Raw genomic sequence first — 13,305 nt, 5'->3', positions numbered from 1 at the left:
ATCTTCACGTTTATAGACGGATTGGAAGGCAACTATACCTACCATAACACCACCAACTATTGTGAGAACGGTGGCATAAATGTACTAAAAATATAAAAACTATGATTTTTTAATGTTTATAAGTATATCGCAACCGAAATTATTATATTGTTTATGATGATTATTGAAACAATAGATAACATTGAAATGTAAAAATAGGTGCCACCAGGATTTGAATCCAGTACTATCGCTTTCCAAGCTCTCCATTATACAGCGGAACCTCTTTTTGCACAAACGTTTGTTTCTTTTTCACATAATAATAAAATTATTGATAATTCTTATATTTTTTCCAATACAAGCAAATAAAATTTGTTATTATCATTGACAGACACAGCAAAAAATATATATGTAGGTACTTGGTTCAGTCTGCAGTAGACACCAAACAGTCAGTTCAGTACCTAAAATTATATATGTAGATACTTGGTTCAGTCGCCAGTAGGCACCAACCAGTAAGTTCAGTACCTAAAAGTATATACCTATGTAGGTACTTGGTGAAGTCTGCAGTAGACACCAACCAGTAAGTTTAGTACCTAAAAGTGATTTTTAATTGTCAATAAAATGTCTCTGTACTTGGATTGGTTCATGGTTGCTATCAGTGGCGTAGCTAGGTAACCAAGGGCCCTGGGGCAAATTAAAAAATGGGGCCCCACTGCTATGTAAACTGATTAGGTTTTATCAAATAAAATTATGAAATATACAAACACTTTAAAAATGCTAAGCTACTTAAGCTCTTTTTTGTGCACTACAGACTGCAGGGCAGGTAGTTAAAATATTAAACAGTAACAACATAAATTACAATTAATACTTGGTGTAGGTTTGGCTTATAAAAAGAAATAGAGAAGATTAAAGGGTTTATTATATAAAGGTCGTGCCTACCAACTGACTAAATAACAATTATATTTACAATTTTTTCCTAGCTTTAGTTTTCGCAAAAGTATCAATGACTTCGTTTAAATCCAGGCTTGATGCGGTTTTGTTTTCAATTGCTATTAGCGATAAATGTGTTTGGCCCATCTTATTTCTTAAATATTTTTTTATTATTTTTAATTTGCTAAATGACCTTTCAGCTGCTGCAGAAGTGACAGGAATTGTAAAGAATAATAACATTGCTGTAAATACTTCCGTTAGGTCGCATTCTAGCACTCCATATTTACTCATTATTTCCTTACATAATTGGTGAACAGTCCATGCATGAGTTATTTGAGGTAAAACTAGATGGTAAATATTAATAAATTGAAGTGAAAAACAAGGGCCTATTATATCTGAATATTTTTTAACACAACCAAAAACGTTTAACTGGCCCATATTTAGAACACGAAAAGTAGTACGATTTTGAAAAACACCTATTGTTCTGGTTGATGTCTGTTGGAAAAGGTCCTGAAGGCTGTAAAGGCCCCATATCAAGAATTTGACGTTTTTCGTTATCACTTAATATTTGGTTCGTGAAGTTTCCCAAGTCATAAGAAGATTTGTCGTACACATTTTCGAAAAATGTAGAGGTCTGTGGTTCTTCCAAACCCTCCGCTCTTATGTGTGTCATGCAAACATCATCCACGTTCACATGATCGGCGGCGGAGGTATCTCCAACTGCAATAATTGTCGAATCTTCTTCAGTAGGCTTCTCAACCAACACTGCAGTTACCACATTATTTGAGTCACTATCAATAGAAATATTTTGGCCAGATGTACTTGCAGAAGGCTGACTAAAAAACTTGTCAATTTTGGGCAATTTTTGTTTACTATCTTCTCTTTCTTGGCGTTGTTTGCATTTAAATGCACCACTGGGTTTCTTCTTTTTATCCATATTTTAATGCGCTACAAATGTCGTTGGGGAATGACGCACATATCACTATCACTGCCAACCTACAGAAAGAATTTAAGGGAATTCCCAAGGCATAACTTTTGAATTTCTCTCTACTAAGTTGTCATGATTAAAGTGGGGTTGCAAGTTGCAACCTGTCATATTTATTTTGAAAATGGGAGAAATTTCCAAAAGTTCAGTTCGATCGAGATTTCTGGTAAGGATTCGAGGGACCCCTGAGCTTGAGGGCCCCGGGGCACTGCCCCGCGTAGCCCCTAGGTAGCTACGCCGCTGGTTGCTATATCTGCGGACAAGGGAGTAACAACACTAACAACTTCAACTAAAGTAACTTGTTATGCAATTTAAAAAAAACAGTCAATGTCGCATTCAAACACAACAAGGAGCCACTGAATATTCCACCTATCTGACTAGAAGGAAATAATCTGCTTGAGGCCTCACAGGTTTAATACCTGGGACATATCCTTAGGAAAGATAATGTATGATAGGAAAGATACTATACACATCTGAGATATGGACTTATACCCTACCGCACAACGTGATGAGCTGAGGGTGTACTACAATAATTCACACGACAACACAAGGTTCTACAGTGCCTCAACAAGGTTCACTGAAGGGATGATGCACAGTGAACCTTCCCCGCTAACATTCGCCACACTTCTGGGGCAGGAGGTGGAATTCAAGAAACTTCATCGTCGTAGCTGCATCTGAGTAGCTCAGCTTTCCTCTCAATTACCGATGGATGCAGACGATGAAAAAAAATCATTATATTTGCTTTTTTTATTTTGGTAGGGTTTTTACTACCCTTATGGCATAAAATCTTAAATAATAATAATAATTTCAAAGATACAAATCAAATTGATAATTTATGTAGAAAATGTTTGGCTTTTCCGGAAACTATGGAACATATTATTTTGGGATATTCTGTATTAGCACCGTTCGAGTATACATTTAGGCACAATCAAGTTCTAGAAATAATTCACCAAAGATTGGTAATTAAACTTAATTGATTGACTGCCGTAATATAATACCATATTATGAATACATACGAACCAAATTCATTTTTAGAAAATGAATTTTATAAAATATATTATGATAAAACTATACTAACAGACCGAACGATTAGTCATAATAGACCCGATATAGTTTTGAATGACAAAATTAAAAAAATAACTTATATCATTGATGTCGCTATTCCAAATTCCTGTAATATTCAAAATTCTGTTAATGAAAAAATAAGAAAATACACAGATTTAAGAAATGAGATAAAAAGAATTTGGCATTCTCAGACTATAAAAATATTACCATTAATTTGTTATTTCGGCTACTGGCATTATACCTAGCTCTCATTAAAAATTTAGGCGTATTATATCTATCAAATTTTTTTTATATATAAATGCAAAAATCAGTCATTTTAAATACATGTAGGATTACGAAAGATTTTTTAAATATTTATGTTGAGGGATCTGTAGGATTTATAGGCCCTGTTAGGAGTTCTACCGAACCGAACCCTCTGATATGAAAATATCTGGAGTCGGTGAATTATTTTCCCATTTGATCTCTGGTGAGTTGACGTGTTGTTCTTGTATTGTTTTGTATTTATTTTGCTTATAAAATGCACTTGCACAATGCGGATTGACTAGATGATCATTTGTCGAAAAGTGTGTGGAAGGGTTTATTTTTTTCCTATGGGGAAGATTTAACACGGAAATAAATTCGGAAATATATAAATTACCTAACATAACATAACAGAAACTAATTATTTATAACCCTTAATAAAATGCACTTTTGCCTAGTAAAATTACATTAGTCGCGGTAGATGGACGTTTGGACTTGTCCCAACTGAATTCCTTTGGCCATTCGTACACGGAGATACTTACAAGCGACTTGAGTTTCGTGCGCATAGTATCCGCGCCGCTCGTGAGTATCCGCCATACCAATTTGCTAGAGTTGACGCGTCGACTACGGGTTTGACGTCAGTAGCATGCTACGCGAATTGCATTCGCATCTTGTACTCATTTGTCAAAAATGTCGTCCGAACATAATTTGAATGTTAAATATGATCTGGAGGTGGTAAAATATCCTTGTTTGAATATCTTTATATGACGAAATTTTCGCGTTTAAAGCGCCATACCAAAAACTTTAAAAGTTACAAAATAATTATTTTATTATTTTTTTGGAATAACTTAGTAAGTAAAACCTCAAATTGTAATATTTAATTATTGAAGACAATATTAGCGATTCCTAAACGAAAACATGAAACAGAAAAATCAGAAAAGGATACGGTCACATCTAGGACACGAACCCAGGACCCTTGACGCTGTCTAGATTGCATTTAGTTCGAGTTGAATCTTGCGATCATACGTAAAGATAGTTGCCAGTAAAAATGTGCAGTGAGAAAAATGAATATAATGTTGGTAGTTCTTATTCGAAGTTTGATACAGTTAAATATGACCGAAGGAGATAGGGTCCCATTAGCTCAGTGTAGAGCGGTGTCCCGGAAAGGCAATGGGTCCTATGATGATGTGACCCTATCTTTTTCTGTTTTTTCTGTTTCTGTCTTCAATAATTAAACAAAATAAATTGGTTGACAATATAACAGTTTCGTGTTATTATTAAGCACACCTCAGAAAGACATGTACGAATTTACAAAAATATAAGTAAAAATATGTTTTAGTTAAATTGTGAAGAAACTGGTTGGAACTGGTAGGGTAAGCGAAGCCAGGGGGACAATGGCAATCCCAATCAAGAAGTCTTCGTGGTTGGTCACAAATATATGAAAAACTTGTTTTATATAACGTAATAATATTATGCATAAGTCGTTCATTTTATGCCACGTTTAACGATCACTCTGCAATTGCTTGTGCCAAAGTTTCATGCTAAATATACTAATTCTTAATCCCAATTTAGTGCATGGGTCTAAACTTGATTGCATAATTGAATTGCGTACACATTAAAAAAAGCATATTTATGAGGTTTTTATATAATTAGGTATTGTTATATAGAAAGGGTACAGCACAAATTTCTTTGATTTATTAACTTTAATCTGAATATTCGAATTCAAAATATTAATTATATCCTTCTTATGAAACCACATAATTTGATTTCATCAGATAGGCGGATTAACTCTGTCCTTGTTCCATTAAATAAAATTATTAACGATGGTATAGACAGCCCCGAAATTTTCGTCAAAATAAAATTACTAACTATGGTATTGACAATCCTGAAATTATCGCCAAAATAAAATTAAATGTACCGATTAGAATATACGGGACAAAATGCTACACTTTTCTGTTACAATTTTAAAACAAGACTTATAAATCGACTGCACAATTTTGTAATAGATTTAGGAATGTTGTAGACATGTTTGAAGATTCCGTATAAGTGATGAAAAGAAATCTTCATAATTACTTTTCCGAAATGTACGAGCTTACCACTCGGTAGTGAATATAGATTTTTTCTGTGTTTCTTTGTTTTTATGTTTTTCTTGATTATTATGATATGTTTTTTAACTCTACTTATTTTATAAACCAAAACTATGTACCTACTTGCTATACCATTGTTTTGTTACTATGTACAACAAATAGCCAACACAACTGTATCACTTACATTTATTTCATGTAAACATCTATATAATAAATAATAAAAACCATATTTTGTAGATAAATTTGTTGTTTATTTTTTTTTCTAAATAATAGGAGAAGCTTTGTTTTTATAAGCGACATGTATATGATCAATATTGTATCGCTTGTATTTCGTTGGTAACAATAGGAATAAATTTTGGTCAGTTTCATTTCAGTCTCTTAATCATGAATTATTTTTTTTAGTAGTAGCACATCAAAATAACAATTTTATAACGTTACAACCTAAATCACAATTTCTTTAATACATTTCGAATGTTTAGGAATGGGAATAATACATGGCCGATTGATTCCAATATAATATGAGATATCGGTCGATCGCTTTGGGTTCCGAAAAGGGTTGATCGATAAGTATCGATCGCGAGTCAATATTAACTAACTGTAATTTGTATGTGACGTGAAAACAGACGAGGCAATTGCCAAGCCCGGACTGAGTGAATAAGTGACTAGGCACCGCGGGGCACCTGTAATTATACAAATGATTCAACTAGGAATCGGTTTAGATCTTGTTAGTGTTAAATTATAAGACTTTCTTGATTTCGTCGTACAAGACGAGTACGAAGGCGCCACCAGTTCCTCGGAGGACGTTCGAGAAGGCGCCCTTGAAGAAGGCCTTAGGGCCCTCGGTCTTGGCGATCACTCCCCAGCAGTGCATGGTGTTCTTGTAGATGATTTCGCTCTTGGCACGACCGGACTGCATCATCATGCGCCTACGCACGGTATCGAAGGGATATGACACGATACCGGAGACGGTGGTCACGCACTGTGGGAAACAAACACATCATTCATCAAATCAGCGGAACCGTTTCCGTTAGACGGAACAAGTGCTCACTGTCTTACGTGAACATCAAATTACTCCTTCCTTTGACTATACAAATAACAATTGAAAAGTCTCTAAAAATAACCCTTAACCTTCGTGAAGTAACCACAAAGCAAGAAATTAAAAATTATATCATTAGCTTGAATAATTATATTTCGCTAACTGTCTTGAGTAATGAACAAAATTTTGATAATAGTTTAAATATTAGATCACCGGAGTCGAAATAAAGTCATCAAAACACTACCAATGGATATTAGTGATATCTTTAACGTAGACTCGATAGTTTAAATATAAGTGGAAAACACATTCGACAGTGGAGAAAATATAAGTAATATTTACCTGAGCGATGGCCCAGCTGATGACGATGGGGGTGTTCTTGGGATCGGGCATCATGCCCCTGGCCGTGTCGTAGAGACCGAAGTAGGAGGCGCGGTAGATGATGATACCCTGCACAGACACTCCGAAGCCGCGGTAAAGGCCTCCCAAGCCATCGGACTTGTAGATCTTGGTCAGACAGTTTCCGAGACCGCTGAACTCTCGGGCAGCGCCGGATTTGCCTACATCAGCAGCCAACCTATTGGACAGATCATATTATAAGTTTACAGAGGTCCTCCCAATTGCAGGCGCAATTGGAGTAGCCAGCTCCGGGCGGTTACTTACCAAGTAGCCTTAGAGCCATTGGGGTGATAATACTTAACACCTAATGTACCTAACGCTCTTGAGGTTTTTACTAGCGCCACGTGCCGTTTGGCTCATGACAGGCCCTTCTGAAGGTTCTCTAGATCTACAAACGTTTTCGTCGTTTTTACCACATAAGAATTTTATTGTGGGGATGGTATAAAACCCAATTTCAAATTCCTGATAAGAATGCTTGTTTTTTTAACCTATCGAAGGAAAGGGATATGGAACTATGTGGAAGTTTGGTGAGAAGTGTGATTTGTAAAAATGTGATTCGTTCAAGTAACGTGCAGATGATTTCGCTTGTTTTAGTTTTGCGGGTTAAATGCAATGTTTTACGCAAAATCATTTTACTATGATAAAACACCCATATCAAAAAGCCGTAAGCATGGCTATAGAGTCATTTTTTTCATATAATACACCCATCTTCTAGTATTACCAAAACAAACAAAATTCACTTTAAACAATCATCAAGATCAAGTAAATATAATATTTTCTTTAGTATTTGCAAAATCACTTTGTGGTGTCATTTTAACTTGAATAAAATAAAATTTTGTATCCAGCACTATTTAATAAAAAATAAGTAACTTATTTCAAAACTAATGATTTCTTTGTCAAGATAAATGTATACTATAGTTTACTGGAGATACAAAGATATTTACTTTATTTGAATATAATATTATTCTCGAAATTGCACATGTAACTATACAAGTCAACGCTTTATAATATAAATATCAATTTTTATCATGTGAAATACCATTTAAAGTCGTAGATAAAGCACAATATGATATACACGTGTTAAGTCGTCCAATATTAGAAAGAATGCATTTTTAAACAAGGATGATCATTTTTATTAAAATTGGCAATTTCATACACAAATTTCACTCGTGATAAAAATAATAATCGCATGTATCCTACGCTTAAAAAAAATGAATGAACATAATATTCGCATTTGATCAATATAATACAACATTAATATATGTAGTGTAAATAGATTGTGTGTTTTAATGGATTATAATTTATAATGATGGTTTCTAAAAGGAAACATTCTGATAAATTTTGTGAACTTAGTAGGTAACTATGTTGGTATTTGTTTCGATTTGAGGAAAATGACTTGGATACGGTTTTATGAAGGATTTAATAGCCTCAGCTTATATAACTAGGAATCGAAAATTGTTTGCAGAACAATTCTATTACCCTGTTTTTTTACTACCTGTGGAAGATGTTGATTAAACTAATACAAAAACTAGGAGCGCAGAATCTCTTTAGGTTTTCAGTTAAGTACGTTTTTTATTGCTTTATATTACTTTACTAGAGAGCTAATATTGAAAAAATATACTAACTACATATTGCCTCATATCAGTGTAATCAATTGTCCCATTCAATAGGTGTTCATTTTTTTATCAGACTATATTATACTTATACACTATATTTGTAACTTTATCTATTTAAATAAATAAAAGATGTGTAAATGTTCGTTTGTTCAAAATCCTAAATCTCGGAAATTTCTTCGCATATAGCTTTGAATTTTTAACACAACTTGCGGAATACGAGTGTATTTATTCACATGTTATCCGTGACAGTTAAAAATATGGTTTAAAAAAAACAGGACCATCTGTTGGACGTAAAAGCAACACGAGCTATTGTTTCTCTGCTGTACAGACTGACTGAGCCATAGCAATACGTGGCTAGTAATAATATTATATATTAAAAATCTTGTATTTTAAGTTTTAGTCAACGAAACACAACTGTTATTTTTTTACTTTGTTTCATTTCCAATTACTTTGACACCATATCTTTTAATTTTGGGTAAAATGATGTCTCTAATCTTGTTTAAATGCATCATTTTTGGTGAAAATATATTTATATACTCTGAGTATAATGAAGACAAGTTGTGAGTGAGTTCTAGTTTACCTGGTTCGGGCGAAGTCAAGGGGGTAGACGAAGCACAGGGAAGTGGCTCCGGCCGCGCCACCAGAGGCGAGGTTACCGGCGAAGTAGCGCCAGAACTGTGTGTGCTTGTCTACTCCTCCGAGGAACACCTGCTTGTACTTGTCCTTGAAGGCGAAGTTGAGGGCTTGGGTGGGGAAGTACCTAATGACGTTGGCCAGGTTTCCTCGCCAGAACGCAATGAAACCTTGTTCCTTAGGGATGCGAATAAAGGCATCGACGATACCTGAGGAAAATCAAAACATTATTTTTAAATATTTTTAATTACACAATTTGCTATTTGCTTACATACAAGTTTTCTCATAACATATAACCCCATGCCTCCGAGAAGACACCCTATTTTGGGGGGTTATTTGAACTCCTCAGGCCAATTTGTTCTCTTTATTGATAACTTATGATCTCATACAAATCATTTTGTCTCTCTTACTATCGCAGTTAAAAATATGATCTAAACGGTACTGATATAAAAAAAACGCTTTATATTCAAATCTAGAAGTTAATCACAAAAGAATTAAAATGTCCACCTCTGTGAAACCAATGGTTCCGGCCGCTATTTAAGAAAAAGTTATGAAACTTCGTGTTATTTTTTTGTATAAAACAAAAAATTGGGTGATAGTAACGTTTTTTAATACATTTGTCTAATAAAAATGAGGTGACAATAACGTTTGTAATACTTTGGCTAATAAAAATGAGGTAACAATAACGTTTGTAATACGTTAATTTGTCAAAAATTTGAAAAAAAGTTGGGTGAACCATTTTTTATGTTTGCGTTCTAAATTTAAAATTTTCAAAAGTTTGTTTCTAATATTAAAAATTGAAAGCCTATTTTATCACATTTCAAAAAGAGTGTTTAGTTTTCGGATACGCTTAGAATTATTAAATTTATTTGGATTTTATTGCGACCTTCTCACAGAATATGCCAGGAGCCAAAGGGGTTAGAACTATCTACGTAGGTAAAACTTTTCAGCCTGTGCATCGGTTTATTGTCCATTGGTTATAAAGGCTAAACGCTGAAAATATTTAAGGATAAATTTGAAAATTGGACATTTGAGAAACAAAACTATCATCCCAGTGACAAAATTATACTAGATGATAATCATATTTTACATAATAAATTAACGTCAGGAAAGGGTATTAAGTTATTTTTAGTTCAATCCTCACTGAATGATCTTTATAACGGGTTTGCTTTATCAGTAATGTGCAGCAGCAACACCTCGTAATGCTTTTGCAAAATAAATAATACAAATATTAGTTACGTAATGTCGTGAAAATCGCATTTCGAAAAGGATGAACAAAACGTGCAAATAAGTTTAGCATTGAAACTGCGGTGTTAATTTAGTGTCTAATTCTTTCATCTGTGTGTCAGGATAGAATCTTAGTAACATAAGACCCTTTAATTTAAAAAAAATATTATCCATAATTAACACAGTGCAAAGCATGTTATACGAACAGTAGCAATGATCGAAGATAATGAATCCTCACACAATTCGTGCAATTAGGAAGTTTTTTCGTATTATCTTGCAATATCATAGTTTTAATATATGTAATAACATCACGATAATAATGTATTGTAATTAATTAATTATGAATTTTAATATTCCCTCTGAATTATGTAACTATATTCATTACGACCTTTGGCATTAGACCGTGGGGTACGAATGACGTTAGAACGTGCGTTAGTATCTCATCTTTATATTTTGGCATCAATTATTATGAACTCTGAACATGTATTATTATAAAAAATGCTTAGTAAAATTGTATTGAAAGTAAAATCAATGTTGATTATAATTGCTAAGTGAAGAAAACACGTGAATGTGGGCATGGATTTATTATTGAATGTAAACAAACAGTTAAAGAGAGTTGAATGAAATCAGCTTTGTATTATAAATTTAAGAATAAATATTCTGATTCATTTTGGCCAAACAAATTGGAAAAGTTCCCGTGATTATGCAACGTGAGTGCATTTTAATGCACTGAACTTGGCACAGATCTGTGAAATGCATATACCTAGCATATCTGTTAATATGTAACTATCTACATAACAGTTATCATGGGTTGACCTACTTTTTATGCACAATCTTTACAATTATTCATAATTTGTTGCATGCATTAGCTATCTGTATTACATAATGCAATTGGGCACCACTCAATTGCATCTAACGCATTATTACTACTTATTCTCGTAGATGCTAATTTTATGTAGTAGAAAACTTAAAATTGAATTAGTCGCACGCTAGATGATTTTTTTTCAATTTGATTATAACTTAGTTATTATTATTGGTAAAACATGAGAGAACGGTAAGACAGGAAAGCAGCGATGTATGTTGCACGGGAGAGAGGGAGAGAGAGCGGTGCAATGTTTTGAATGATCGTTACTCACCCTTATAACGCTGGTCCGCGGTGATTTGCTTGGAAATGTGCTGGACTTGGAGTAGAAGCTTCACCCGCTCGATGGGTGCCACCACCGTCTTGGAGACGGCGGCAGACACTCCACCGGCGATGAAGTCCTTAAGGAACGCAACAGGGTCGGTAATTCCGGGCATTTTGGGTAGCGGGGTAGTTCGAGGGATCGACACGGAGTGGACACGACTACTGACTACTCAACTGGCTGCTTGAACTATAGTCATGCCGCTCCGTGGGCCGCGCCTGCGCTCTGGCAGCGTGACGTCAGGCATACCAGGTTCGGTGGCTATTCCTGGCCGCTGTGGCAGACGTCACGGCCGCACGCCGTTGGCAGCGCGTTGAGGACGCCGCGCGCTGGTATCCTCGTTACGACATGCTTATGTGGGACATTGTTATTTCTTCTACCCTTGTCCGCGATCAACAAAACTATTCACATTACATCAGAACACTGTCCAGCCATTCGATGCACGATTTAGCTACATTGTAGTGTGATTGTCATAGTTACTCTTAACCCCCCTGACACTTGGCGCGGTCAGCGCGAAGGGTACACACAGCGTGCTCTCCATTGCTGATCATTGCTTTTCCATTACCTACGTCTTCATCTCATTTTAATATATTTTCGTATTCTTCTTATTGGGATGCTGAAACACTTCAGCCATTGGATAATATTCGAAGTTACGCCGTGCAAATAGCAACTGCTATAGTGGACACTCTTGATCCGAGTGGTCTGTGGTTTAAATCTGTCCACATTCTCACCACGCAGATTGCAGATTCCTTTAGTCCCCGTGTGTAGGTATTTCATTTACGCACATCGGTGGATAATAACCCACAAGTAAATAGTTGCACGGTGGTCATGGTTATATAATCGTTGCGTGGATTCAGCGTGTGGGTACCAGTAGCATGAATACGTTATGTATTATATTACGAGCGGGGAGGACAGAGCCTTTAAGATGGTGTACACATCGAAGTCATCTTGTAGCAAACCCACTGCGCTTCATGGGCAACGTTCTAGCGCTATCCGACCTAGACACTAGGAGATAAGGATTGCTGAGAGCAAGAAGTATTAGGTATATCTTCAACACCAATGAGGCTAAATCTCTATAAAGGTACAACAATATAAACAGAAATAAACCTTTTAATTTTGAAATGCTTCCGTCGAGAATATAATATAAAGATACACGTCATCCACATTTTACAACCAAATACCTACAACCCTAATGTTTTGGTAGTCTTTTTTATTTCTGCTTTCTGGAGGCCCTGCTTTTATTGAAATCAATAAAGTATAATATATACGACTTATTACACATTAACTGCACCCGCAAAAATATGCTGGTGTCAGAGATCCAACCCGAAGAACGTGCCAATGATTTAATCAAAATATTAACCAGTGAGAAATAATTGAAATTATAATGCTAATCCCCGGGTAATGTTTTTTTTGTTGTTAAATACTGTCTTTCTATTTAAATTTAAATCATCACTAAAAACATTTATTTTAAACAAATGTCACTACACCTGATTACCTAGCTCTATTTTTTTTTATTTACATACATTTGTTAACATATAATTGTTGGGTTATGTAATATAATGTGTATTTGTTGGGTAAGCTGGAAGAAATAGGATGTAACCTATAAGCTATACCCGTTGTACTCTGTATTTTTGTGAAATAAATATTTTTTGATTTTGAATTTGAATCTGTATCTTTATCTCCCTGTATGTGTTAAATAAAAAAGTAAAAGAATTCATCAATGGGTAGGTATAGTATTATGACATGGCCGATGCACGAATAGATGCATTCTGTGCAACATACCCGCGGTGCACTGCGGTCACATTATCGTGGGAGCGCGTGTTAGCGCTTGCACTGTGAAGGACGAGCTTTTAATAAACACTGAAGAATGAATATCTACCTCTACATTGTACAGGCTAAACTTTAACCAGTCATTCTTGGGCTTATTTGG

At 34.9% G+C, this 13,305-nt stretch overlaps 1 protein-coding gene across 1 annotated transcript; it reads right to left on the bottom strand.

Moving 5' to 3' along the window:
- Nucleotides 1-5,528: 5,528 nt before the first annotated feature.
- LOC149412381 (ADP/ATP translocase 2-like) lies at nt 5,529-11,552 on the bottom strand. The gene is made up of 4 exons (XM_089645865.1): nt 11,328-11,552; nt 8,912-9,173; nt 6,659-6,893; nt 5,529-6,262 (listed from the first exon to the last, which is right to left on the bottom strand). The coding sequence occupies exons 1-4, from the start codon at nt 11,488-11,490 to the stop codon at nt 6,020-6,022; spliced, it is 903 nt and encodes a 300-aa protein (XP_089501991.1). The 5' UTR covers nt 11,491-11,552; the 3' UTR covers nt 5,529-6,019.
- Nucleotides 11,553-13,305: the final 1,753 nt, after the last annotated feature.

This window comes from Hesperophylax consimilis, chromosome 23 (assembly GCF_061612785.1).
Source record: "Hesperophylax consimilis isolate HC1 chromosome 23, BYU_Hcon_1.0, whole genome shotgun sequence".
Classification (NCBI taxonomy): Eukaryota; Metazoa; Arthropoda; class Insecta; order Trichoptera; family Limnephilidae; genus Hesperophylax; species Hesperophylax consimilis.
This window is presented reverse-complemented; position numbering and strand designations above follow the sequence as displayed.